Consider the following 25,736-nt stretch of genomic DNA (forward strand, 5'->3'; position numbering starts at 1 on the left):
CAGCCCCCCAATTAACTGGGGCAACAGGCATGCACCACCACATCTGGCTAATTTGTTTGCTTTTTGTGAAGATGGAGTCTCACTATGTTGCCCAGGGTGGTCGCAAAATCCTAAGGTGCAAGTGATTCTCACATCCTTCACCTCTCAAAGTGCTGAGAGTACAGGCATGAGCCACCTCACTTGGCCGGAGGGTTTTTTTAAATTCACATTTTAATTATGTTGCTTCAGAGGGGTTCTTGAGTTTGGTCCTTATACTATCAGCACCTGAAAGCTTGTTTGAAATATAAATTATTATTAGACTCTACCCTGCAACTCTGAAAAGAACCAGGGGCTGGGAAGTTCACTTAGCCTTTTGCATGGTTAATGTAGTTTGTCTTAAAATTAATAATGTGGCAGGGTGCAACTGCTCTCGCCTGTAATCCCAGCACTTTGGGAGGCCGAGGAGGGTGGATTACCTGAGGTCAGGAATTTGAGAGCAGCCTGGCCAATGAGGCGAAACCCCATCTCTACTCAAAATACAAAAAATTAGCTGGGCATGGTGATGGACGCCCATAATCCCAGCTACTCATGAGGCTGAGGCAGGGGAATCGCTTGAACCCGGGAGGCGAGGTTGCAGTGAGCTTAGGTCGCACTACTGCACTCCAGCCTAGGCGACAGAGCAAGACTCTTCTCAAGAAAACCACAAAAAAACCCCCCAAAACTAATAATACTACTAATGAGTAACACATACAGGATTTTTGTTTTGTTTTCGTTTTTGTTTTTGTTTTTGTTTGTTTGTTTGTAGAGTTGGAGTTTCACTCTTGTTGTCCAGGCTGGAGTGCAATGGTGTGATCTCAGCTCACTGCAGCCTCCACCTCCCTGGTTCAAGCAATTCTCCTGCCTCATCCTCCTGGGTAGCTGGGATTACAGGGGCCTGCCACCATGCCTGACTAATTTTTTGTATTTTTAGTGGAGACGGGGTTTTGCCATGTTGGCCAGGCTGGTCTCCAACTCCTGACCTCAGGTGATCTGCCTGCCTCTGGCTCTCAAAGTGCTGAGATTACAGCTGTGAACCACCACACCCAGCCAATACGGGGTTTTACATTTATGGAACATGTAATTTTCACAAAGACTATTTATAGTACGTTTTTTCTTTTGTGTTTTTTAATATGTGAGGAAACAACCCAGAGAGATTGTCAGTTTTTTTTATTTTTTTTTTGAGATGGAGTTTCACTCTTGTTGCCCAGGCTGGAGTGCAGTGGCTCGATCTTGGCTCACTGCAACCTCGCAACCTCTGCCTCCCGGGTTCAAGCGATTCTTCTCCCTCAACCTCCTGAGTAGCTGGGATTACAGGTGCGTGCCACCATGCCCGGCTAATGTTTGTGTTTTTAGTAGAGATGGAGTTTCACCATGTTGGTCAGGCTGGTTCTGAAACTCCTGACCTTGTGATCCTCCCACCTCGGCCTCCCAAAGTGCTGGGATTACAAGTGTGAGCCACTGCACCCGGCCTAAAGATTTTCTTTTAAAAATTAGCTGGGTGTGATGGTGAGCACCTTTAGTTGCAGCTACTTGGGAGGCTGAGGCAGGAGGATTGCTTGAGCTTGGGAGGTCGAGGCTGCCGTGAGCTGTGTTTATGCCACTGCTCTCTAGAGTTGGGTGACAGGGCAAGACCCTTTCTCAAAAAACAAACAAAAACCACAATGAAATACCACTTCATACCCATTAGGATGGCTATGAACAAAAAACCAGTAACTAGCAAATATTGATGAAGACGTGGAGAAATGTACTGCTGATGAGATTGTAAAATAGTGCAGCCACTGTGGAAAACAGTATGGCAGTTCCTCAAAATATTAAACATAGAATTACTGCATAATCACCATATAATCTAGCAATTTCATGTCTGAGTATATATCCAAAAGAATTGAAAGCAGTGACTTGAACACATTTGTATACCAGTGTTTATAACAGCATTATCCACAGTGGCCAAAAGGTGGAAATAACCCAAGTATCCATTGACAGATGAATGGGTAAACAAAATGTGGTATCACATGCAACGAAATATTTTTGACTGTTAAGAAGGGATGAAATTCTGATACATGCTGCAACAAGGAAAAAATCTTAAAGACATTGTGCTAAATGAAATAAGCCAAATGCAGAAAGACAAATATTGTATGTTTGCATGTATATGTGGTACCTAGAATAGTCAATTTCATAGAGATGGAAAGTAGTATAATTGGTATTGAGGGGTTGAAGGGGAGTTAAGTGTTTAACATGTACAGATTTCCAGTTTGGGATGATGAAAAAGTTGTGGAAATGGATAGTGGAAATAGTTGCACAACAATGTGAATGTACTTAGTGCCACTGAATTGTGTACTTGAAAATGTACAATTTTATGTACATGTATGTATTTTACCATAATAAAAAAGTAGAAAAAAAATGAGAAAAGGACTTGAATAGAGATTTCTCTGAAGAAAATATGCAAATTGCCAGTAAGCTCACAGAAAATTTTCAGCATCATTAGTCATTAGGGAAATGCAAATTATAGTCACAATGAGAAGCCATTTCATACCCATTAGGGTGGCTTTTATCAAAGAAAAAGAAGGAATTTGGAGATACTGGAACCCTTGTGCATGGCTGGTGGGAATGTAAAATGAGCTGATGGAAAACAGCATGGCAGTTTCTGAAAAAAATTCAAAATAAATGGTTCAGCAATTCCACTCCCAGCTGTCTACTCAGAAGAATTGAAAACAAGGATCCAAACACATACTTGTACAGTAATGTTTATAGCAGCATTGTTCACAATAATTAAAAGGTAGAAATAACCCAAGTGTCCATCAAGAGCTGAATTTTTTTTTTTTTTTTTTTGAGATGGAGTCTCACTCAGTCGCCCAGGCTGAAGTGCAGTGGCGCAATCTTGGCTCACTGCAAGCTCCGCCTCCCGGGTTCACACAATTCTCCTGCCTCAGCCTCCCAAGTAGCTGGGACTATAGGCGCCCGCCACCACACCTAGCTAATTTTTTGCATTTTTAGTAGAGACGGGGTTTCACTATGTTAGCCAGGATGGTCTCGATCTCGTGACCTCATGATCCACCCGCCTTGGCCTCCCAAAGTCCTGGGATTACAGGCGTCAGCCACCGTGCCCGGCCAAGAGCTGAATTTTTAAAAAAATGTGCATGCATAAAAGAAAAGGATTGAAATTATGATACATGCTACAACATGAAGAAACCTTGAAGACTTGAAATGAAATAAGTCAAACACAAAGAGACAAATATTATTTTCTTTTTATATGTGTCTTAGTCTGTTTTAGCTGCTATAACAAAATACCAAAAACCGGGCAATTTAGAAAGAACAGAAATTTATTTCTTCCAGTTCTGGAGGCCAGGAAGTCTAGGATCAAGGTGCTAGCAGATTCAGTGTCTGATGTGGACTGCTTTCTCCTTCCAAGATGATGCTTCTTACTGCATCCTCATATGGTAGAAGGGCGAAAAAGGGATGAATGCTGTGTCCTCACATGGTAGAAGAGAAGGAAGGGCAAAAAAAGGCAAGTGCTGTGAGGACTCTTGTGATAAGTACCTAAACTGCATTGCCCTTATGACTTTATCACCCCTTAATGGCCCCACCTCTTAATACTATTGCATTGGAGATTAAGTTTCAACATGAATTTTTTGAGGACACAAACATTCAAACCGTAGCAATAAGGCATTCAAAACAGGCAAATTCATAAAGACAGAAGTAGAAATGTGTTTACCAGGTGAATGGGGGAGAGAGGAATGAGGAGCTTTTGTATAATGAGTACAAAGATGAAAAAAATCTGGAAATAAATACAGATGCTTCTCAACTTACCATAGGGTTGCATCTTGATAAACCCATAGTAAGTGGAAAAGTCAGAAATGCATTCAACATGCCTAACTTTCCAAACATAGCTTAGTCTAGCCTACCCTAAATGTGCTTAGAACACTTAAATTAGCCTATAATTGGGCAAAATCATCTAACACAAAGCCTGTTTTATAATAAAATTTTGAACATCTCATGTAATTTATTGAATACTGTACTGAAAGTGAAAAACAATGGTTGTATGGGTACTTGAAGTATGGTTTCTACTGAATGCTTATTGCTTTTGTACTGTCATAAAGTTAAAAAATCATTAAGTTGAACCATTGTAAATTGGGGACCAACTGGTGATGGTTACACAACATTGATACTACTGAGCACCCTACCTAAGATCATATCATCAATGAAAATTTATGAATCATTTGAAATATATGGGAATGTGGGTGTTTCTTTAGGTCTCTTTGTTCCATTGTATCTTTTATGAGTTGGATAAGTGAATTTATCAATGGTCAGGCAGAATATTTTGAGGATAAAAGCATAAAATCCAAATATAGAGAAGTGACATTGTTATCTTATTGACTAGTTGGAAAAGGGATTTAAGTTTTTTTTTCTTAATTATAAGTCTCTGTGTCATTATTTGAATCTCTATCACCTTTATACTTCACAATATACACTAATTTTTTTTTTTTTGAGACACGGTCTCGCTCTGTCACCAGGCTGGAGTACAGTGGCATGATCTCGGCTCACTGCAACCTCTGCCTCCTGTGTTCAGGCATTTCTCCTGTCTCAGCCTCCCAAGTAGCTAGGACTACAGGCACGCACCACCATGCCCAGCTAATTTTTGTATTTTTAGTAGAGATGGTGTTTCACCATGTTGGCCAGGATGGTCTCCATCTCTTGACCTCGTGATCCGCCCGCCTTGACCTCCCAAAGTGCTGGAATTACAGGCGTGAGCCACGGTGCCTCATACTAAAATTTTAAGTGGCTGATTTAAGTGATATTTTTCGCTGCTGCCAGAGGACCATTGCAAAGATATGTGTGATTTAATGAATATTTATATGTCATGATACTTCTAAGATGCATGAATTGGGTGTGGGCCTATTCAAGCTGCCTTGCTTGACTGGTTAATGAGTGCTTCTCACCCTTCATTGTATGCTCATAAATGAAATGTGCATCATATTCACCATATCCATATATCATTTCGAGGGCATTAGGTCATATTCAGTTTTTTCTTTGAGTTTGGTATGATTAACTTTTTTGTGACTTCGGACAAGTTATCTTTTTCCTTGTAAGTTTATCTCATCTGAAAAAGGGATTTTCCTCTCAATTTTAATATGACCCTGTTTTATTTTTCTGCCTCTTAAAATGGATGACAATGACAAAAGAAATTTGCTAGCTGACTGGTTAGAGGAGTTAGTTGTGATGGCAGTCATCATTGCTCTGCATGTAGGTACTTGGTAGTACATAGAAGTATTCATCAAATGATTACTTCAGTTGAGTTGCATTTGTAGAACTACATGAAGTTGAATTTTAACTTAAATTTGAACTCCTAAGTGTCTTCTAAAAAATATTCTATATGTAACATTGAGTAGCTTTTTTTCTGTATGCAGAATGCAGAAGATTTCTTGTTCTTCAGTTACTCATTTTATTCTTTCATTTTTGTTCACTTAACAAAATATGTATTATCTTCTATGTGTCAAGCACCATTCAGGGTACAGGGCACTGAAAAGAAATTCTAGAACTCAGAATTGAAGTGTTCACTGTCATATGTCACATAGTAGACATCAGATAGCAGTAATTGTTACACTCTTGGAGAATATTATAGAATTTTAAAAGCTAAATGAGAAGTTTATCATATGTTATCAAATGACTGTTACTCGAGTTCTGACTGTGATGGAGTGAATTTTTAAAATTAAGTTTAAACAAATAGAAAAAAGGAAATATAACAAAACTGCTGTATTTTAAAATATTTCTTTATGCTGAAGAGATCAGTGTTAGAAGTGAGGCCTAAATTATATGAAGCAGCAAGTCTGTCTGATTCTGGGCATAATTGCCAAAGCAGTTCAGAAGAATCTTCAGATTTTGAATGTGAAGAAAGCTTTGACTTAATATTTGATTATGATACTAGGGGAAAATGGTGAATAAATGTATGCAATTGTAAGTGAATAAAAAGTATTCTTTTAAATTATCTGTTCATTTTGGTAATATTTTTGTTAAATGGAAGGTGGCACTTACAACTAAAGGTTTCTCAGAATTGGGGGAATATGGTTTACTTCTTTGAGTGTTATCAAGTTCAAATGTTACAATTCATATGAAAGAGCTTAGTACGATAATGGGGAAAATAATAACATTGATTATAAAGGCAACAAACCTAATGATTAAGAGTGAAAGTCCTGGAATCAGACTTCTTGGATTTGAATCCTGTTACCAACACTTAACTAGGCGTGTAACTTTGAGTCAGTTACTCAGTTAATGTCTTACACATGTTTGTATAAATGTCTTATTTTCCTCATCTGTTAAATGGGTATAATAGTATGTGCCTCAGGTTAAATGGGCTTAGTGTGTAAGTGCTTAGACTAGTACTTGGAGTATAGGAAATGCATAATGAGATTCAATATATGCTATTTGTTATGAAACTGTGAAACACTGTGTGTATGATTTTAAAATGTGCTATTTAAATTCATGCTTTACAGTTTAACTTGCCATTTTAAAAAGCAACATTTGATTACTGATTGAAAAATTTTTTGGTCTAATTTGTGCAGAGCTTGTATTTTTCTCCTTGAATAAGCTGCTCTTCATTTGTTTGTATAAATATTGGCATGCTTATTTACCTTTGACTAGTCCATGTCACGTTTTACTAATCAAAGCTGTTTTTTCTGGGTTATTAATCATCCCACCCAGTTGGGTGGCAGCAGTAAACCCTGAGGACTTGCCATCTTTCCCACTTTTTAAGTTATTACTGTCATTACTGTTGTAGAACTGAGATGATTATAAAGCTTCAGGCTTACATGCTTTATAATTTCAAGTCCAGTGGAAAAGAGTACCTCCTTTCTAATAGGTCCTGCCCTGACATAGTTGCTGTGGAGAATGAGTTTAAAAGTAGGTTTGCCAGAAATAATTGAGGTTACTGATTGTTATGAGTTGAATTGTGTCCCTTGAAAATTCCCCAGTACTGGAGAATGTGACCTTACTTGGATATAACATTGTTGCAGATATAATTAGCTAAGGTTATGTGAAGTAGAGTGGGGCACAGATCCAGTATGACTGGCATTCTTATAAAAAGGGAAATTTGAATGCGGACATACACACAGGGATAATGGCATGGGAAGATTGGAGGTAGGCTGCCACAAGCCAAGGAACTAGCAAGAGTAGGAGAGAGGCCTGGAACAGATCCTTTCCTAATGCCTTCTGACTTCCAGATTGTGAGACAGTAAATTTCTGTTCTGAGCTATCTAGTTTGTGGTACTTTGTTATGGCCCTTGTGAACTGATACAGTGATCATGAATTTATAATAGTGGTCTACCTTGTTCAGTGACTTTCTCAGCTGCAGCATCAAAGAAAAGTTGTTAGATGGGTTTGTTCAGGTTTGGGATTTTGCTATATTGGTGTCACAAGACAAGAGGAGCAAGGGAATTTAGGTTATTGGCAGGAGGATTATTGAAATGATGAATCATAGAATCTAAACTGAATAAGGTGGAAGGGAAAGTAAAATAGAGAGGGCTTGAGGGATCAAAGTCTTTTGGGCCCATGGATAAGAGGTTTTATAGAGGTCAAAGGATGATAATCTGGAAGAAGAGGTTGTGGTTGGAGGAGAAGGTGCTTGAAATAGTGATTTAGGAGGTGGAGCACTTTTGAGTGAAGATAAAAGGGCAAGGAAGGATTTTACTATGGGATAAGGAGGGTGACTGGGACATAATATATGTGTACACTGTTGATCCTGTGTTTTGGAGAGGTTCTTGAAGTTAAAGAGGTCAAGGAAGTAAGAAGCCAGGCTGTGGATGGGTTGTGCAAATTGATAATTGAAATTACTAAATTTGATGTAGGGTTGGGGTAGAGAAGATGACAGTGAGCCATCAAAGTCTTAGATGAATGAGGTAGAGACCAGGAGGTTGAAAGTTAACATGAAAAGGAAGAGGAGAGAGTAATTTAGTTGAAAGTTAAGAGCCTTGGCTGGGCGCGGCGGTGGCTCATACCTGTAATCCCAGCACTTTGGGAGGCCGAGGCAGGTAGATCACCTGAGGTCAGGAGTTTGTGACCAGCCTCGCCAACATAGTAAAACCCCATCTCTACTAAAAAAAATACAAAAATTAGCTGCGTGGTGGCGCACGCCTGTAATGTGGCTACTCGGGAGGCTGAGGCAGGAGAATCGCTTGAACCCAGAAGGCAGAGGTTGCAGTGAGCCATTGCACTCCAGCCTGGGCGACAGAGCCAGACTCTGTCCCCCCACCTCCCCTCCCCCGGCAAAAAAAGAGAAAAGAGCCTCAAAAGAATAGAGCTTTATTTTTATTTATTTATTTATTTTGAGACGGAGTCTCGCTCTGCCGCCTAGGCTAGAGTGCAATGGCGAGATCTCAGCTCACTGCAAGCTCCGCCTCCTGGGTTCGCACCATTCTCCTGCCTCAGCCTCCTGAGTAGCTGGGACTACAGGCACCTGCCACCATGCCCGGCTACTTTTTTTTTTTTGTATTTTTAGTAGAGACGGGGTTTCACCGTGTTAGCCAGAATCTCCTGACCTCATGATCCACCCACCTCGGCCTTCCAAAGTGCTGGGATTACAGGCGTGAGCCTCCGCGCCGGCCAGTATCTGCTATTTAAATTGTTGCTGTCTGTCTCCCCTCACTACTGTATAAGGTCCGCAAGAGCAGGGCTTTTTCACTGCTTTCTCCCAAACACTGAGCAAAGAGCTTGGTATAGAGTAGGTGTTCAATAAATAGTTGTTAAATGAATGTTGAAACTACTTGAATCAAAGTGAGATGAAAACCTGGGTAAGGAAGGGACACTAATATTCACAAGCCATGTGGTAGAACAAGAGCCTATAAAAACAGAGTTCCATCAGCCAAAGGGAGAAAATCCAGGAGAGAATAATGTCACAGAAGCTACAAGAGGAGTTTTCTCTTTTTTTTTTTGAGATGGAGTCTCGCTCTGTCACCCAGGCTGGAGTGTAGTGGCCCGATCTCGGCTCACTGTAAGCTCCGCCTCCCGGATTCACGCCATTCTGCCTCAGCCTCCCGAGTTGCTGGGACTACAGGCGCCCGCCACCACGCCCGGTATTTTGTGTGTGTGTGTGTGTGTGTGTGTGTGTGTGTGTGTGTGTGTGTGTGTGTGTGTGTGTTTTTAGTAGAGACGGGATTTCACCGTGTTAGGCAGGATGGTTTCAAACTCCTGACCTTGTGATCCGCCGGCCTCGGCCTCCCAAAGTGCTGGGATTATAGGCGTGAGCCACCATGCCCGGCCGATTTACTACAACGACCGGCGGTGGCTCACGCCTGTAATCCCAGCACTTTGGGAGGCCACGTCGGGCGGATCACGAGGTCAGGAGATCGAGACCATCCTGGCTAACACGGTGAAACCCCGTCTCTACTGAAAATACAAAAAATTAGCCGGGCGTAGTGGCAGGCGCCTGTAATCCCAGCTACTCGGGAGGCTGAGGCAGGAGAATGGCATGAACCAGGGAGGCGGAGCTTGCAGTGAGCAGAGATCGCACCACTGCACTACAGCCTGGATGACAGAGCGATACTCCGTCTCAAAAATTAGAATAGAATAGAATAGAATAGAATAGAATAGAATAGAATAGAATAGAAAAGTTAAATAGTGTAACGTGGACAATCTGCTGGTGAGCAGAGAAGTTTATTCACATTTCTAAAACCTGAGATAGGCAGGTTGTTGAAACCTGACAGCTGCCATTTGAGGGGGCTACAAAGGAGGTGAGAGGATTTTTATAAATTTGTATATTAGTCATTCATGCCTAAAGATCATGCTTCTTCCACTGTTTTTTGTTTGTTTGTTTGTTTGTTTGTTTTTTTGGCCTACCTAGAATGAGATATATAGGGCTCACTAAGTCTTCTGATGAAAGACCAAAGCTATACTTTGTTTTCATTCTGTCTCTATGTCACCTAGATTTTTGATCAAATTGAATTGTATTCAGTTAAAAACTAGCCTATTACTGGTTTGAGTTGCTGGTATGGTCTTTACATCCTTTGTTTTTCAGTAGTATTTTCTGTACTATCTTTTTGAAATTCTTTTGTCTTTTCCAAAGTCCCTTCTTTCATTTTTGAAAGAAATGAATCTCCAAAGCAAATATATTTTTTTATTTGGACTTTGAAAACTTTCTTTAGAATACTGTAGTTACGGTATTTCTAGGTCTTTGCCTGCTGAGTCAATTTGTAATGTTTTGTTATGGAACAAACATGAGATGTTAGCATGTTTGCAGAATGTATAATTACAATTTTTACTAGAATTTAAGCTCTTGAAGGCAGGAGCCCTATCTGATTATTTTAACTCCATATACCTTAACCTATTGTCGTGTGCCTAGAAAGCATCCAGTTTATGTCTATTAAGTTATTAAATGAGAGTCAGGCACGGTGGCTCATGCCTGTAATCTCAGCACTTTGGGAGGCCGAGGCAGGTGGATCACTTGAATCCAGGAGTTTGAGACCAGCCTAGGCAATATGGTGAAAATCTGTCTCTACAAAAAATACAAAAATTAGCTGGGTGTAGTCCCAGCTACTTAGGAGGCTGGAGGAAGAATCACTTGAGCCCCAGAGGTGGAGGCTGCGGTGAGTGGAAATTGTGCCACCGTACTCCAAGCTGGGCAACAGAGCGACACAGAGTCTCAAAAAAAAAAAAATTAGTTGGGATTTACAGAGCTGAGGAATACTGTGCACTGTGCTTTCTGTAAGGGAACTGCTCAAATGGCTGCTTGTGTTTCCTTGACTCCCCACCCTCCCCAGCCCTAAAGGTGAGGACTGCCCAGGTGATTTGCCTTTCTCTGCCTCCCCACACCATCCATCCTAGCTTTAGAGTTGTTCTCCTTTCTCAGATTTCTCTTATTACTGGCTTTTTTCAAACAGCTTCTGGTTTCTATTTTCCTTGTCAGTTTGCATTACTGTTAATCACTATTGCTCCTTACTATTTTTCATTCTTCTGTTTACTCTTAGTTTTCATCCTGTTTTCTTTTACGTTGTAAAATATACAAGCCTTTTCTAGATGTTGATAGCCTGTCAGAAGCTTCTAAATATTCTCTCTTGCAAACTGTAAACTTACGTGTATAAAAACATAGACTCTTCTTGGTGTATTCATTTAGTACTTTGGCCTTAGGAGTTGCTATTCTACCCTTAAAGGGTGGTGGTGGTGGTTGAGGTGGGAGTTGAAAGGCTGTGGTGGCTAGTCACCATTCTGATTCCTCAGCCCTCTTGAAAATGGAGTAATAGAAGGTGGAATTCTAAGTAGTTGAATTTTTGTGTGTTAATATGTCAGAAATAATTTTATGGAAAATTACAGAAAATTGTGTGCATTAAGAGACTAATTTTTATTTTAACTATCACTGCACTGTTACTCATTTAAAAAAGAGTTTTAAATAGCAAAACTAAAAAGAGTGGTTTATTTGAAGGAATAAAATCTATTCCTTTGTCTTCCTTTTACTACCTAGCCCCGGTTTGCCATTGCACAGTGTTCTTACTGTCTGATTTGCCACCTTCTCTCTACTTGACATTGGTCTTCAATATTTCCTTTTCATGGGAAGTTGCAAAAAGTAGTACAGAGCGGCCCTATGTACCCTTCATCCAGTTTTCCCTAATTGTAACATCTTGTATAACTATAGCAATAGCAAAAACAGGAAATTGACATTGGTATAACCCACAGACTTCATTTAAATTTTGCCGGTTTTATAGATATTCATTAGTGTGTTTGCATGTGTAGTTCTATGCATATGCAGTTTTATTATGTGTGGATTCATGTAACTGTAAGCGTAATCAAAATAAAGACTTGCTGTGTCACAAAATCCTCTATGTTACCCCTTTATAATCATACCCACTCCCCTCTCCATTTTATTGATTTATTCACTGACAACTCCCTCGTATCTGACCTTGTGATTAACTGAGAAAAGATTGGCATTATGTTTTAGAGGTTGTCTCTTTATTTTATTTTCACTTCTTATTATTTTTTTTTGAGATGGAGTCTTGCACTGTTGCCCAGGCTGGAGTGCAATGGTGTGATCTTGGCTCACTGCAACCTCTGCCTCCCGGGTTCAAGCGATTCTTCTGCCTCAGCCTCCCAAGTAGCTGGGATTATAGGCACCCGCCACCACACCCTGCTACTTTTTTGTATTTTTAGTAGAGACAGAGTTTCACCGTGTTGGCCAGGCTGGTCTCGAACTCCTGAGCTCATGATTTGCCTGCTTTGGCCTCCCAAAGTGCTGGGATTACAGGCGTGAGCCACCATGCCTGGCCTTCCACATTGTACTGTAACCATTTATAACAAGAATAAATCATTTAAAATTTTGGGTCATTTTGTGTGTTACAGAATCTTGTACTCTCAAAGTCGTGTACTCTATCTAACATCTCCTCTCACATAAACCTCCCCTAAAAATGACACCAGAAATTCCATATGAGACAATTCTTGACGTTTAATTATTAACCTATAAATTTCCTTAGTAACTGGGGTCTTTTTTATTACTACTTGATACACTTTGGTTTTGATTTACTTATGTGTTAACATTTGCTAGATTATGCTGCACTAAGAAACAAGCCAAAATATGAGTAGCTTACAATAAGAAAGGTTTATATGTTGTTCACATTATAGGTTTCCTAGGAATCAGCTATGGTTCTGCTCTGTGATTCTTTCTCATTTGAGGATCCAGGCTGGAGGAGCAGTCCCTATTTGTGACATATTCTCTTGGTAGAGAGAAAACAGTAAGACCTGTCAGAAACACACAACAGCTGTTGAAGCTTCTACTTAACTGGAACTTTCTCCCGGATTCAATGGCCAAAACAAGTTATATGGCCAAACCCACCCCTGGAACACCCACAGAGAAACACTACAAGTCACATGGCAACAGGCAGGGATATTAATACTACTCTTAAAGAGAGAGACGCTATATACTCTGTGTATACAAGAGGGAAACAGATGACTGGGAATTATAATACCATCTAAACACCTTAAGATGCTGTACTAGTCATCTGAGGTCAGGAGTTTGAGACCAGCCTGGACAACATGGAGAAACCCTGTCTCTACTAAAAATAAAATAGTCGGGCGTGGTGGTGTGCATCTGTAGTCCCAGCTACCTAGGAGGCTAAGGCTGGAGAATTGCTTGAACCTGGGAGGCGGAGATTGCAGTGAGTCGAGATCACGCCATTGCACTCTAACCTGGGTGGCAGAGGGAGACTCTATCTCAAAAAAAAAAAAAAAAAAGATATCTATATGTAGATATATGGTATACTAGGCTATACTTTTGTAACAATTTTTTTCTTAGTAAAGTTTATTATATTTACATTTGTATAGCTATATATGTAATTATAATAACACATTTGTTTCCTTTACAAAAATAGCAGTTCCTTCGTTTTTTTACATTAGTTAGGATATTGGTTTAAACCAAAATCACAAATCTCAAGTAACAATCCAAGTGGGGTAAGTGGTGTAGAGTGCTGTAGGAGCTTCATGATGGTGTCAGGGACTCAGGGTTTTTTTCTCATGTTACTGTGTTTTTCTCAACATGTTTTCTGTCTCAATCCAAGATAGCTTCTCCAGATTCTGTCCCTATATCTGTATTCTAGCCACTTACAAGAAGGGTTAGGAGTCAGAAGTCATTTCCTTTCTCTTTAGATGCACATCCTCAGAGTTGGACACATTTCTTTTATCATTCCATTGATGAATAACTGAAATTGCAAGAGAGGTTGAGAAATGTAGATTTTAGCTAGGTGTCCATATGTAAAGCTTAGGGGTACTATTACTAAAGAAGGAAGAAGAAAGGCTGGGGGTACTGGCTCATGCCTGTAATTCCAGCTACATGGGAAGATTGCTCAAGCCCAGAAGTTTGAGGCAGCAGTGTGATTGTATCACTGCACTTCAGCCAGGACAGAGTGGGACCCTGTCTCAAAACCAACCAGATCAGGAAACAGGCTTTTCAAGGAGGTAAAATAAGCTATTAAAGATCGTATACCTAAGAAGTAGTAGAATGGGCTTTGAATATAGGCCTATCTGATACCAAAGTCTGAGTGTTTTTTGTTTTTTTTTTTACAAAACTTTATTGGCTTTCTAGCATCTCTTGTTTACAGGTACTTTAAATTTTTCAGACTAGTAAGAAATAGCAATGGACTCTTTCAAAAGAATTCTGACATTTATGAATATTTAACTTTGTGACAGCCGGTAAGAGTTTATGATACAGGTAATGAATAAATAATTGCTTTTAAATTGTAATAACAGAATTGTAAAAGGTCAGATTTTGATTTTGACAGTTGGAGTTAAAGTTTTCCTTTAGGAATTAACTTGATTGTTAAAAATTCACATGCAGTTTTGTATACTGATCAGATTTGGGGATTTTTATATTTTTCTCCAGATTGAAAATAGCCTTATTGTTTCATTCTTACTATATAATTAGGACATGTTTATTCTCAAAGAGTTTCCAGAGACTGCAAAGTAGTATGAAGAAGAACGTAAAAATCATTTATGATCTTGCTATCCAGAGATAATCATTGTTACCATTTAAGCTATGCCTTTCAATTTTTTTCCTCTGTTCATTCATTATATGTGATTTTTTTTTTTCCTGCCTAAAAAGTGATCATGTTCATAGTCCGACAATAACAACAAAAGCCAGTTTTACTGAAACATACCAGAAACACTCTTTGGTCATCTTGCTTGATGAGTGACTTGGCACTTTGGATGACTTTTTCCATTCTCACTTAGCTATATCACATTAGTGTAGTAATCAGCACAGGATGTACTTTGAAACACTTTGGTGAGCTAATATCTTCTCCTATGTGTTTAGGTAGTAACCAATGAACCTGTAATGTGAGGATTTTTAAGGCACAGTTTGAAGATCAGGATTTCTTACTGTGTGAGGTTTTTTTTTTTCCCTGTATTTGAAACATCCACTTAAAATTAACGTTTTGTTATCGAGGGAACATATTTAATTTGCTTTCTTTAGCAAAGTATTTATACTTTTGTCATAACTAAGTAGATTACTGTATAATTTTTCATTCAAACTGGTATATTTTTGAGAATGAAAGGGGGTACTACAAATATTTAAAATTTGATATATTTTTGGAATATTTACTTTTTCAACCATTAAAATAGTTTTTATTGCATTAGTAGATCAATAAAATAGCTCCATTTAAACTCTTTTTTCAAAAACAATTTATAAAACATTTTGTTGTACATTATAACAAAGTTTTTACATGGACTTCAGTTGAATATTTAAAAACAAAGTATTTTTGGTAATAACTATATTTTTATCAGTTTCTCGGTCAAATATGTCACTAATATTGTGTCACTGATACTTTTCTGAATCATATAATGATGTTCCATATGGTTTTACTAGTTTTAATTTTTTCATAAAACTGCAATATTTTACAGTTACATTTTATACTTTGTGGTTGTTAACTTCCACAGTTGATGCTTCTCTGTAAAATATTTTTAGTTGCCGGCCGGGCGCGGTGGCTCAAGCCTGTAATCCCAGCACTTTGGGAGGCCGAGACGGGCGGATCACGAGGTCAGGAGATCGAGACCATCCTGGCTAATGCGGTGAAACCCCGTCTCTACTAAAAAAAATACAAAAAACTAGCTGGGCGAGGTGGTGGGCGCCTGTAGTCCCAGCTACTCGGGAGGCTGAGGCAGGAGAATGGCGCAAACCCGGGAGGCGGAGCTTGCAGTGAGCTGAGATCCGGCCACTGCACTCCAGCCTGGGTGACAGAGCGAGACTCCGTCTCAAAAAAAAAAAAAAAAAAAATTTTTTTTAGTTGCCAATATACTTTATATATGTGCTGCTGTACCCAGTTAGCTCAGGAAAAATTTTGCTAGATGGAGAATATTCTTAATTCTAATTTTTTTCTTATTGAAAATTATAGACTGGGCACAGTGGCTCATACCTGTACTCCCAGCAGTTTTGGAGGCCGAGGCAGGTGGATCACCTGAGGTCAGGAGTTCGAGACTAGCCTAGCCAACATGATGAAGCTCCTGTCTCTACTAAAAATACAAAAAAAAAAAAAAAATTAGCCAGGTGTAGTGGTGGGCACTTATAATCCCAGCTACTCGGGAGGCTGAGGGAGGAGAATCACTTGAACCCGGGAGGTAGAGATTGCAGTGAGTGGAGATCATGCCACTGTACTCCAGCCTGGATAACAATAGCAAAACTGTCTCAAAAAAGAAAAGAAAATTATAAATATATCAGTCCCAGTATTTTCACAGGCAATGTCCTTTTGCCTGTATTAAAGGTACTCTCTCTTTTTACTTTTCAATTTTTATAGAGACAGGATCTTGCTGTATTGTCCAATCTAGTCACAAGGTACTCTCTTTGATACAAATAAGTTGTCCCTATTTATTTTACATGTTCCACCAGATTTAAGTGTTTCAAAATTGTAGGCCTTCTCTAATTTTCTTTCTTTCTTTCTTTTTTTGAGATGCAGTCTCGCTCTTGTCACCTAGCCTCGAGTACAGTGGTGTAATCTCAGCTCGCTGCAACCTCTGCCTCCTGGTTTCAAGCAATTCTTCTGCCTCAGCTTCCCTAGTAACTGGGATTACAGGTGCCCGCCACCATGTCCAGCTTTTTTTTTTTTTTTTTTGTATTTTTAGTAGTGACGAGGTGTCCCCATGTTGGCCAGGCTGGTCTTGAATTCCTGACCTCAGGTGATTCACCCGCCTCAGCCTCCCAAAGTGTTGAGATTACAGGCGTGAGCCATTGTGCCTGGCCTGTAATTTTCTTTCATCTACTTAAAAATAGAAAGACTTGGCTGCATACAAAGGCTCATACCTGTAATCCTAGCACTTTGGGAGACTGAGGTGGGTGGATCACCTGAGGTCAGTAGTTCGAGGCCAGCCTGGCCAACATGGCGAAACCCTGTCTCTACTAAAAATACAAAAATTTCAAAATGAAATCTTGTGTACCATTTGAACTCTCATTTAATTTGTTAGGTTCTTCCTTGTTTGAAGGATATATTTCAGTATCCTGGCAGACTTTGTTGATGATAATTGGTATTTGCCAAAAGCTTCAAAAGCTGAAGGTTTTCTGGAGCTTTATTCATTAAACTTGTTTTTGTTTGTTTGTTTGTTTGTTTTTTTAAAGAGATGATGTCTCAGTATGTTGCCCAGGTTGGTCATGAATTCCTGGGCTCAAGTGATCCTCCCATTCCAGCCTCCCAAATAGCTGGGACTACAGGTGTGCGCCACCATGCCCAGCTCACTAAACTTTAATTTCAATCAAAGGTTTTCAACTGATTTTGAACGGGATGCAACCAATTTCTGGAGGACTTATTTTTAAAAAGACTCACTATTGAGACATTGATTGAATTTATAAAGTAGGTTTTAAAAAGTACTAGCCTCGAAAGTCCAATGACAGGTTGCAAGGAGAACACACATATTGCTCTGTTGCACTGTTTTGTTGTATTCAATATCAGTCTTATCCTTAAAAATGTAACTCTGGGAATATGAAAACATTTATAAATGTTGATGTTTGAATCTTACTTGTTAATAGTGATGTCACTAGAGCTCCCATGATAAATGGAAACTACTTCAGTGGTTTTATGCAAATTGTCTGCCCATCCATTTTCCGGAGAAATGAAAATTTAGAACTCAGTTTTTATTGGATACAGTGATGGCTTTATAGCCCATTGCTCCTGAAAAGGCTTATGAGATAATAAAATGGTTACCAAACAACAAAATAAACAAACAGTTGTAGACTTACACAATATAATAAATGATAAAACCATCTAAAAGTTTTCAGACTACTGACTTTGCACATACTTCATTTGCACCCAGCCTGCGATTTCCCACTGACTTAGCCAGCTGGTGGCCTAGCGTGTCTTGTGGTCACTGTACATGCCACTGCACTGCCTGGCATACCAGATAACCAACAGGAGCACCAGTGTCAAATATTTCTCCTAATATTTTGGAAGACCATAGAGAGTTAATTACCCATGGTTGCTTAAGTCTGAGGATACTTTTCAGTAAGTCTATATGCTTCCGTTGCAAAGAAGAAGTTTTGTTGAATCTGTAAAGAATCAGAACAAGAAAGATGGAATTATCACTACTTACTTCTCTTTCAAATGTCATCACTTGTTCATGTGGTGAAAGCACTTACACACTACTAGCTGATAACTTGGCCAGAAACTAGATATATACAGTAGAGATACAAAATCCATTCTGGTTTTAGTGTATTTTGATATAATGATTGTTAATAGTTTCTTTAAAATTTAAAATGTTATTTAATTTTTTATTTAAAAAATTTTTTAAATGGAGACAGGGTCTCGCTGTGTTGCCTAGATTGGTTTCAAACTCCTGGTTTCAAGCAATCCTCCTGCCTCGGCCTCCCAAAGTGCTGAGATTACAGGTGCGAGCGACTACACCTGGCCCAATAAAAAGTTTCTTTTTAAAAATGGTAAATCAGAGACACATGGTAAGCTGAATGGGATGCTGGGACAATGATTGTAAATCAAGATTTTCCTGGGCATACCAGGGCATATGGGAAGCAGCACAGAGCTAGGAGTGGGACACATAAGTCCTGACTCTGACTTTTTTGTTAAGAGACAGGGTCTCACTCTGTTGCCCAGGCTAGAGTGCAGCAGCACAATCACAGCTCACTATAGCTTTGACCTCCGTGGCTCAAGCAGTCCTCCTGCCTCAACCTCCTGAGTAGCTGGGACTATATACGTGTGCCACCATGCCCGACTAGTTTTTGCATTTTTGGTGGAGATGGTGTTTCTCTACATTGCCCAGGCTGATCTCAAACTCCTAGATTGAAGCAATCCTCCTGGCATAGCTTCCCACATCCCCTGCTGGGATTACAGGCGTGAACCACCGCGTCCGTCTGACTCTGCTTTTTCTTTTCTCTTTCCTTTTTTTTTTTTTTTTTGATGGAGTCTTGCTCTTTTGCTAGGCTGGAGTGCAATGGCGTGGTCTCAGCTCACTGCAGCCTCCACCTCCAGGGTTCAGGCAGTTCCCCTGCCTCAGCTTTCCACGTAGCTGGGATTATAGGCATGCGCCACCATGCCCAGCTAATTTTTTGTATTTTTAGTAGAGACGGGGTTTCACCATGTTGGCCAAGATGGTCTCGATCTCCTCACGTCATGATCTGCCTGCCTCAGCCTCCCAAAGTACTGGGATTACAGGCACGCGCCACCATGCCTGGCTGACTCTGCCTTTTAAAAGCCTGAACAGGTAACCTCTCTGAGACTGGATGTATTAGGGTTCTTCAGAAAAACTGAACCAGTAGGACACACACACACACATACACACACACACACACACACACACACGTTGCAGTCTTGAGTTCGAGTATATATCTGTCTCTGTGTGTATGTCATGCCTGTGATAAAGTTTAATTTATAAGTTAGGCACAGTAAGATTAACAACAACAACTAATAGTGAAATAGAACAATTATAACAATATGCTGTAATAAAAGTTATGTGAAGGTGGTTTCTGTCTCTCTCAACATATCTTATTGTACCATACTCATCCTTTTTGTGATCTGTCAGCCTGATAACTGAGTCGGCTACGAAGTGACTAATGGGCAGATACCGTATACAGAGTAGATGCCCTGGACAAAGGAATTCATGTCCTGGGTGGGATGGCATGAGATTTCATCATGCTACTTGGAATGGTGTACAATTTAAAAGTTATGAAATGTTTATTTCTGGAATTTTTCATTTAATATTTTCTGACGGCAATTGACTGAGGGTAACTAAAACTGTGGAAAGGGAAACTCTGTGTGTGTGTGTACATATTTTATATATTTTTAAAATTATGCTTTCCTTCCCCCTCATCCACTTAATAAGTCCTGTCAAATCTATGTTACAAACTTTTTTTCAAGTCATACCCTTCTTTTCTGCCATTGTCAGTGTTCAGCTCCTCAACCAGACCATTAAAATTACTTCCTAAGGCTGGTTGTGGTGGCTGATGCTTGTAATCCCAGCACTTTGGGAAGCCAAGGCGGGTGGATCACTTGAGGTCAGGAGTTTGAGACCAGCCTAGACAACATGGTGAACCCCCATCTCTACTAAAAATACAAAATTAGCCAGGCGTGGTGGTGCACGCCTGTAATGCCAGCTATTTGGGAGGCTGAGGCAGGAGAATCGCTTGAACCTAGGAGGCAGAGGTTGCAGTGAGCCTAGATGGTGCCATGCCACTGTACTCCAGCCTGGGCGACTTCATTTTTTTTTTACTCAACGATGGCAGATGAAACCCTTCATAAGTTGTCTTCTACAAAACTTTATAATCTTATCTCCCTATCCCTCTTATCATTCGGAACTTCTTGCTGTTCTTTTTAGACGTAACTGAGTTTTCTGTTGATCTCATGCCTTTGTGCGTGCTGCTGTCTCTGTGTAGAATCACCCTCTCCCCATCTTCCCCATACCTCAAGTTCCTGCTCTGATGTCACCCCATGAAGCCTTCCTGGATTCCCATCCTGATCCCAGAACACTCTTACACATTCATGTGGAGGCAAACTTGATCCTTCAAACTCTTTTTTCTTTTTTGAAACAGGGTCTCAGTCTGTCACCCAGGCTGGAGTACAGTGGTGTAGTCACAGCTCACTGCAGCCTCAGCTGCCTGGGCTCAGGCAATTCTCCCACCTCAGCCTCCCAAGTAGATGGGACCATAGACATGTGCAACAACACCTGGCCAGTTTTTAAATTATTTGTAAAGGCGAGGTCTCACTGTGATGCTCAGGCTGGTCTCAAACTCTTAGGTTCAAGCAGTCCTCCTGCCTCAGCCTCCCAAAGTGCTGGGATTACTGGTGTGAGCCACTGCGCCCAATCGGTCCTTCAAACATTGAATTTCAGATGAGTTTGTTCCTAAACTGACCAAGGAACTCTTTGAACTGTAGTGTGAATTTAATGGAACTGCCTTTCTGCAAGCAGTTCATATCTGATAACATCACTTATCATCTTTCTGTACGTCAGTTTGTATATTCATTTAATTGTTTTATTGAAGTGGTTTTTGAAATGTCTTCATAGGTACTTGGGTAGAGGCTGAATTCTTGGGGATTTGGGCCTCTCACAACTGGCTTTAGCGAAAGCATTTCATTCTTAATTTGTTACGTATTGGGTTTCTGGGTAAAATTTTAGATGAAGAGAAGTATTGATATCAAAAACAAAATTTAAGATTCTTGTTTCATTTCTTGTCTACCTGATTTTTAGTAACCCATGTGACTATCTTTATCTGTTTTCTCTCTCACGCCCCCCAAGAAGAAACAAAACCTAACCCCTGAAATCAAGGATATTTTATCTTATTCACCTTTGTTTCTTATCTGTTGAATGAATGCAAAATATGTTAATAGAAGTTAATGAATAGCATCTAATTTTTATTAATTTGTTTATTTCAGTTATCAAGTGGGAATCCTGTATATGAAAAATACTATAGACAGGTAAGATTTTTGTTTCATTGTTTGCCTAGATTGAACATCAGGTATACTGTCAACTCTTGATTGTATGCCTGTAGATTACCAGCTAGCTCGATAAATTTGGCATGTCTTGTTTTCAACTTCTTGTTTACAGCCTCCTACTTTGAGTACTTAATGCATTTGACAAGCTCCCAGAGAAATGAAGGAAAGATAATTAAGTCCAGGTACTTAGTTGTCTTAAATATCTATGTTGAAAATTTATGTATTTGATAGATTTATTCAGATATAAATATTCCAAATTCTTAAGACAAATACAAATAACTTCTATGTTGTTTTTAAGACTTATTAAAGTATAATTTTCACAAAGTGAAAAACATGACTTTTATACAAATATATAATGAGCATGTATCACAGATTTTATTCAACTCATTAATTACTGGTTAATTAGCACAGATATACAGCCTCTGGTCAGATATAAAAATGGGAATATGGCTGGGCACGGTGGCTCACACCTGTAATCCCAGCAATTTGGGAGGCCGAGGCGGGTGGATTACCTGAGTTCAGGAGTTCAAGACCGGGCTGGCCAACATGGTGAAACCCTGTCTCTACTAAAATACAAAATTAGCTGGGTTTGGTGGTGCATGCCTATAATCCCAGCTACTCGGGAGGCTAAGGCAGGAGAATTACTTGAACCTGGGAGGCGAAGTTTCAGTGAGCTGAGATTGCGCCATTGCACTCCAGCCTGTGCAAAAAGAGTGAAACACCATCTCAGAAAAAAAAAAAAATGGGAATATGAGTTATAGAGATTTACATACTTCACCAGACAGTATTCATTTGTGTTGGTACAGATTAGTATGGCCGGGAGTCACTTGCATTGCTATCAGTTTCTATTAACCTCTACCTCTACAGAGTATAAAGCAGTCTAGACAGTAGAAAGTCATCAAGGGTGCATACCATAGATCAGATGATAATTTCTTGAAGGTGTAGGCAATCTTATTTGCCCAATTTCAAGTATCAGATTATTTTTTCTAACAGTCTCCCTACCTTATGATTATGATCACAGAAAAGGCTGGTTTCATTATATTTGGCCTGACTATTTACACAGTTTCAGCAAGTATTAATTAAACATTATAGGCCTCTTTGGTTTTGACTTGCAAATCAAGAGCTATAAACTATTTAGCACCTTCTAAGGTCAGAGAATAATTTCTGCCTGAAAAATATCAAGGATCTCAGACTGTACTTTTTAACGCCCCTGTTATATTTGTTCTTCTATTTTAAGGCTATGCTCCAAACCTTAGAAATTCTCTCTACCATATTTCACCTTCAGTACATATAAATATGAGTGAATTTATTTCATCTTGTGGTTTCCCAGATTTGCTAAGGTTCCTAGCCTGTTGGTAAGTGACCTTACTTTACTACCTGTGAGGCTGGGATCTTGTAAACCAGGTAGCAGCCCAGTTTTCTTGGGAGATCTTTATGATATTGGTGTCACATAAAGTCAGTACTTGTTCTTTAATCTTTGTTTTGTTTGAGTAAAAGAAGTCATTCTCAAATAATGGCCTTGTTTTACACAGTTGACTTATCCAATTACATCCTGATAAGAAGAAAAACAAATTGTTGTTGAGCCCATGTAATAACTATGTTGCTATAAAGCGTAGACACATTCCATGCAAGTATTTGTCTTTGAATTCTGAGGGGTCAGTGAGAATCAGATACTATTGATGGGGAGAAACCAGAGCAGAAAAATTGAAAATTCTAAAAATCAGAGTACCTCTCTGCTTCTCCAGAGGAACACAGCACCTTGCCAACAATGGAACAAAGCTGGATGGAGAATGACTTTGACAAGTTGACAGAAGTAGGCTTCAGACGATCGGTAATAACAAACTTCTCCGAGCTAAAGGAGGATGTTCGAACCCATCGCAAAGAAGCTAAAAACCTTGAAAAAAGATTAGACGAATGGCTAATTAGAATAAACAGCGTAGAGAAGACCTTAAATGACTGATGGAACTGAAAACCATGGCACAAGAACTACGTGATGCATGCGCAAGCTTCAGTAGCCAATTTGATCAAGTGGAAGAAAGGGAATCAGTGATTGAAGATCAAGTGAAATAAAGGGAATCAGTGATTGAAGATCAAATGAATGAAATGAAGCAAGAAGAGAAGTTTAGAGGAAAAAGAGTAAAAAGAAATGAACAAAGCCTCCAAGAAATATGGGACCATGTGAAAAGACCAATCTACGTCTGATTGGTCTACCTGAAAGTGAAGGGGAGAATGAAACCAAGTTTGAAAACACTCTTCAGGATGTTATCCAGGAGAACTTCCCTAACCTAGCAAGGCAGGCCAACATTCAAATTAAGGAAATACAGAGAATTCCACAAAGATACTCCTCGAGAAGAGCAACTCCAAGACACATAATTGTCAGATTCATCAAAGTTGAAATGAAGGAAAAAATGTTAAGGGCAGCCAGAGAGAAAGGTCGGGTTACCCACAAAGGGAAGCCCATCATACTAAAAGCGGATCTCTTGGCAGAAACTCAACAAGCCAGAAGAGAGTGGGGGCCAATATTCAACGTTCTTAAAGAAATGAATTTTCAACCCAGAATTTCATATCCAGCCAAACTAAGTTTCATAAGTAAAGGAGAAATAAAATCCTTTACAGACAAGCAAATGCTGAGAGATTTTGTCACCACCAGGCCTGTCTTACAAGAGCTCCTGAAGAAGCACTAAACATGGAAAGGAATAACCGGTAACAGCCACTGCAAAAACATGCCAAATTGTAAAGAGCATTGATGCTAGGAAGAAACTGCATCAACTGATGAGCAAAATAACCAGCAAACATCATAATGACAGGATCAAATTTATATATAACAATATTAACCTTAAATGTAAATGGACTAAATGCTCCAATTAAAAGACACAGGCTGACAAATTGGATAAAGAGTCAAGACCCATCAATGTGCTATATTCAGGAGACCCATGTCATGTGCAGAGACACACATAGGCTCAAAATAAAGGGATGGAGAAAGATCTACCAAGCAAATGGAAGCAAAAAATAAAAAGTGGGGGATGCAATCCTAATCTCTAATAAAGCAGACTTTAAACCAACAAAGATCAGAAGAGATAAAGAAGGCCATTACATGATGGTAAAGGGATGAATTCAACAAGAAGAGCTAACTATCCTAAATATATATGCACCAATACAGGAGCACCCAGATTCATAAAGCAAGTCCTTAGAGACCTACAAAGAGACTGAGACTTCCACACAATAATAATTGGAGACTTTAACACCCCACTGTCTACGTTAGATAGATCAACGAGACAGAAAGTTAACAAAGATACCCAGGAATTGAACTCAGCTCTGCACCAAGCAGACCTGATAGACATCTACAGAACTCTCCACCCCAAATCAACATAATATACGTTCTTCTCAGCACCACATCACACTCATTCCAAAACTGTCCCCATAGTTGGAAGTAAAGCACTCCTCAGCAAATGTAAAAGAACAGAAATTATAACAAACTGTCTCTCAGACCACAGTGCAATCAAATTAGAACTCAGGATTAAGAAATTCACTCAAAACCGCTCAACTACATGGAAACTGAACAACCTGCTTCTGAATGACTACTGGGTACATAACGAAATGAAGGCAGAAATAAAGATGTTCTTTGAAACCAGTGAGAACAAAGACACAACATACCAGAATCTCTGGGACACATTTAAAGCAGTGTGTAGAGGGAAATTTATAGCACTAAATGCCCACAAGAGAAAGCAGGAAAGATCTAAAATTGACAACCTAGCATCACAATTAAAAGAACTAGAGAAGCAAGAGCAAACACATTCAAAAGCTAGCAGAAGGCAAGAAATAACTAAGATCAGAGCAGAACTGAAGGAGATATAAAAAAACCCTTCAAAAAAATCAATGAATCCAGGAGCTGGTTTTTTTAAAAGATCAACAAAATTGATAGACCGCTAGCAAGACTAATAAAGAAGAAAAGAGAGAAGAATCAAATAGACGCAATAAAAAATGATAAAGGGGATATCACCGCCTTTCCCACAGAAATACAAACTACCATCAGAGAATACTATAAACACCTCTATGCAAATAAACTAGAAGATCTAGAAGAAATGGACACATACACCCTCCCAAGACTAAACCAGGAAGAAGTTGAAACCCTGAATAGACCAATAACAGGCTCTGAAATTGAGGCAATAATTAATAACCTACTAACCAAAAATAGTGCAGGATCAGATGGATTCACAGCGAATTCTACCAGAGGTACAAAGAGGAGCTGGTACCATTCCTTCTGAAACTATTCCAATCAATAGAAAAAGAGAGAATCCTTCCTAACTCATTTTATGAGGCCAGCATCATCCTGATACC

General features: G+C 39.4%; 1 protein-coding gene and 1 long non-coding RNA gene across 12 annotated transcripts in view; one reads left to right on the forward strand and one right to left on the reverse strand.

Moving 5' to 3' along the window:
- EPS15 (epidermal growth factor receptor pathway substrate 15) overlaps positions 1–25,736 on the forward strand; it is a 161,261-nt gene that overhangs the window by 17,836 nt on the left and 117,689 nt on the right. For 9 of the 11 annotated variants that reach the window (XM_015139357.3, XM_015139372.3, XM_002801569.4 and 6 more), the window contains exon 2: positions 21,339–21,380. In XM_015139357.3, coding sequence (XP_014994843.1) covers positions 21,339–21,380 — 42 coding nt within the window. Of the gene's footprint in view, positions 1–16,421; positions 16,545–21,338; positions 21,381–25,736 lie in introns of all 11 variants that reach the window. The other 2 variants (XM_077957535.1, XM_077957525.1) reach the window with 2 other exon arrangements.
- Positions 650–25,359, reverse strand: LOC144333489 (uncharacterized). Its single transcript, XR_013402174.1, has 2 exons — positions 22,093–25,359; positions 650–799 (listed from the first exon to the last, which is right to left on the reverse strand). It is a non-coding gene; the product is annotated as an uncharacterized LOC144333489 (long non-coding RNA).

The sequence above is a fragment of the Macaca mulatta genome, chromosome 1 (genome assembly GCF_049350105.2).
Source record: "Macaca mulatta isolate MMU2019108-1 chromosome 1, T2T-MMU8v2.0, whole genome shotgun sequence".
NCBI lineage: Eukaryota > Metazoa > Chordata > Mammalia > Primates > Cercopithecidae > Macaca > Macaca mulatta.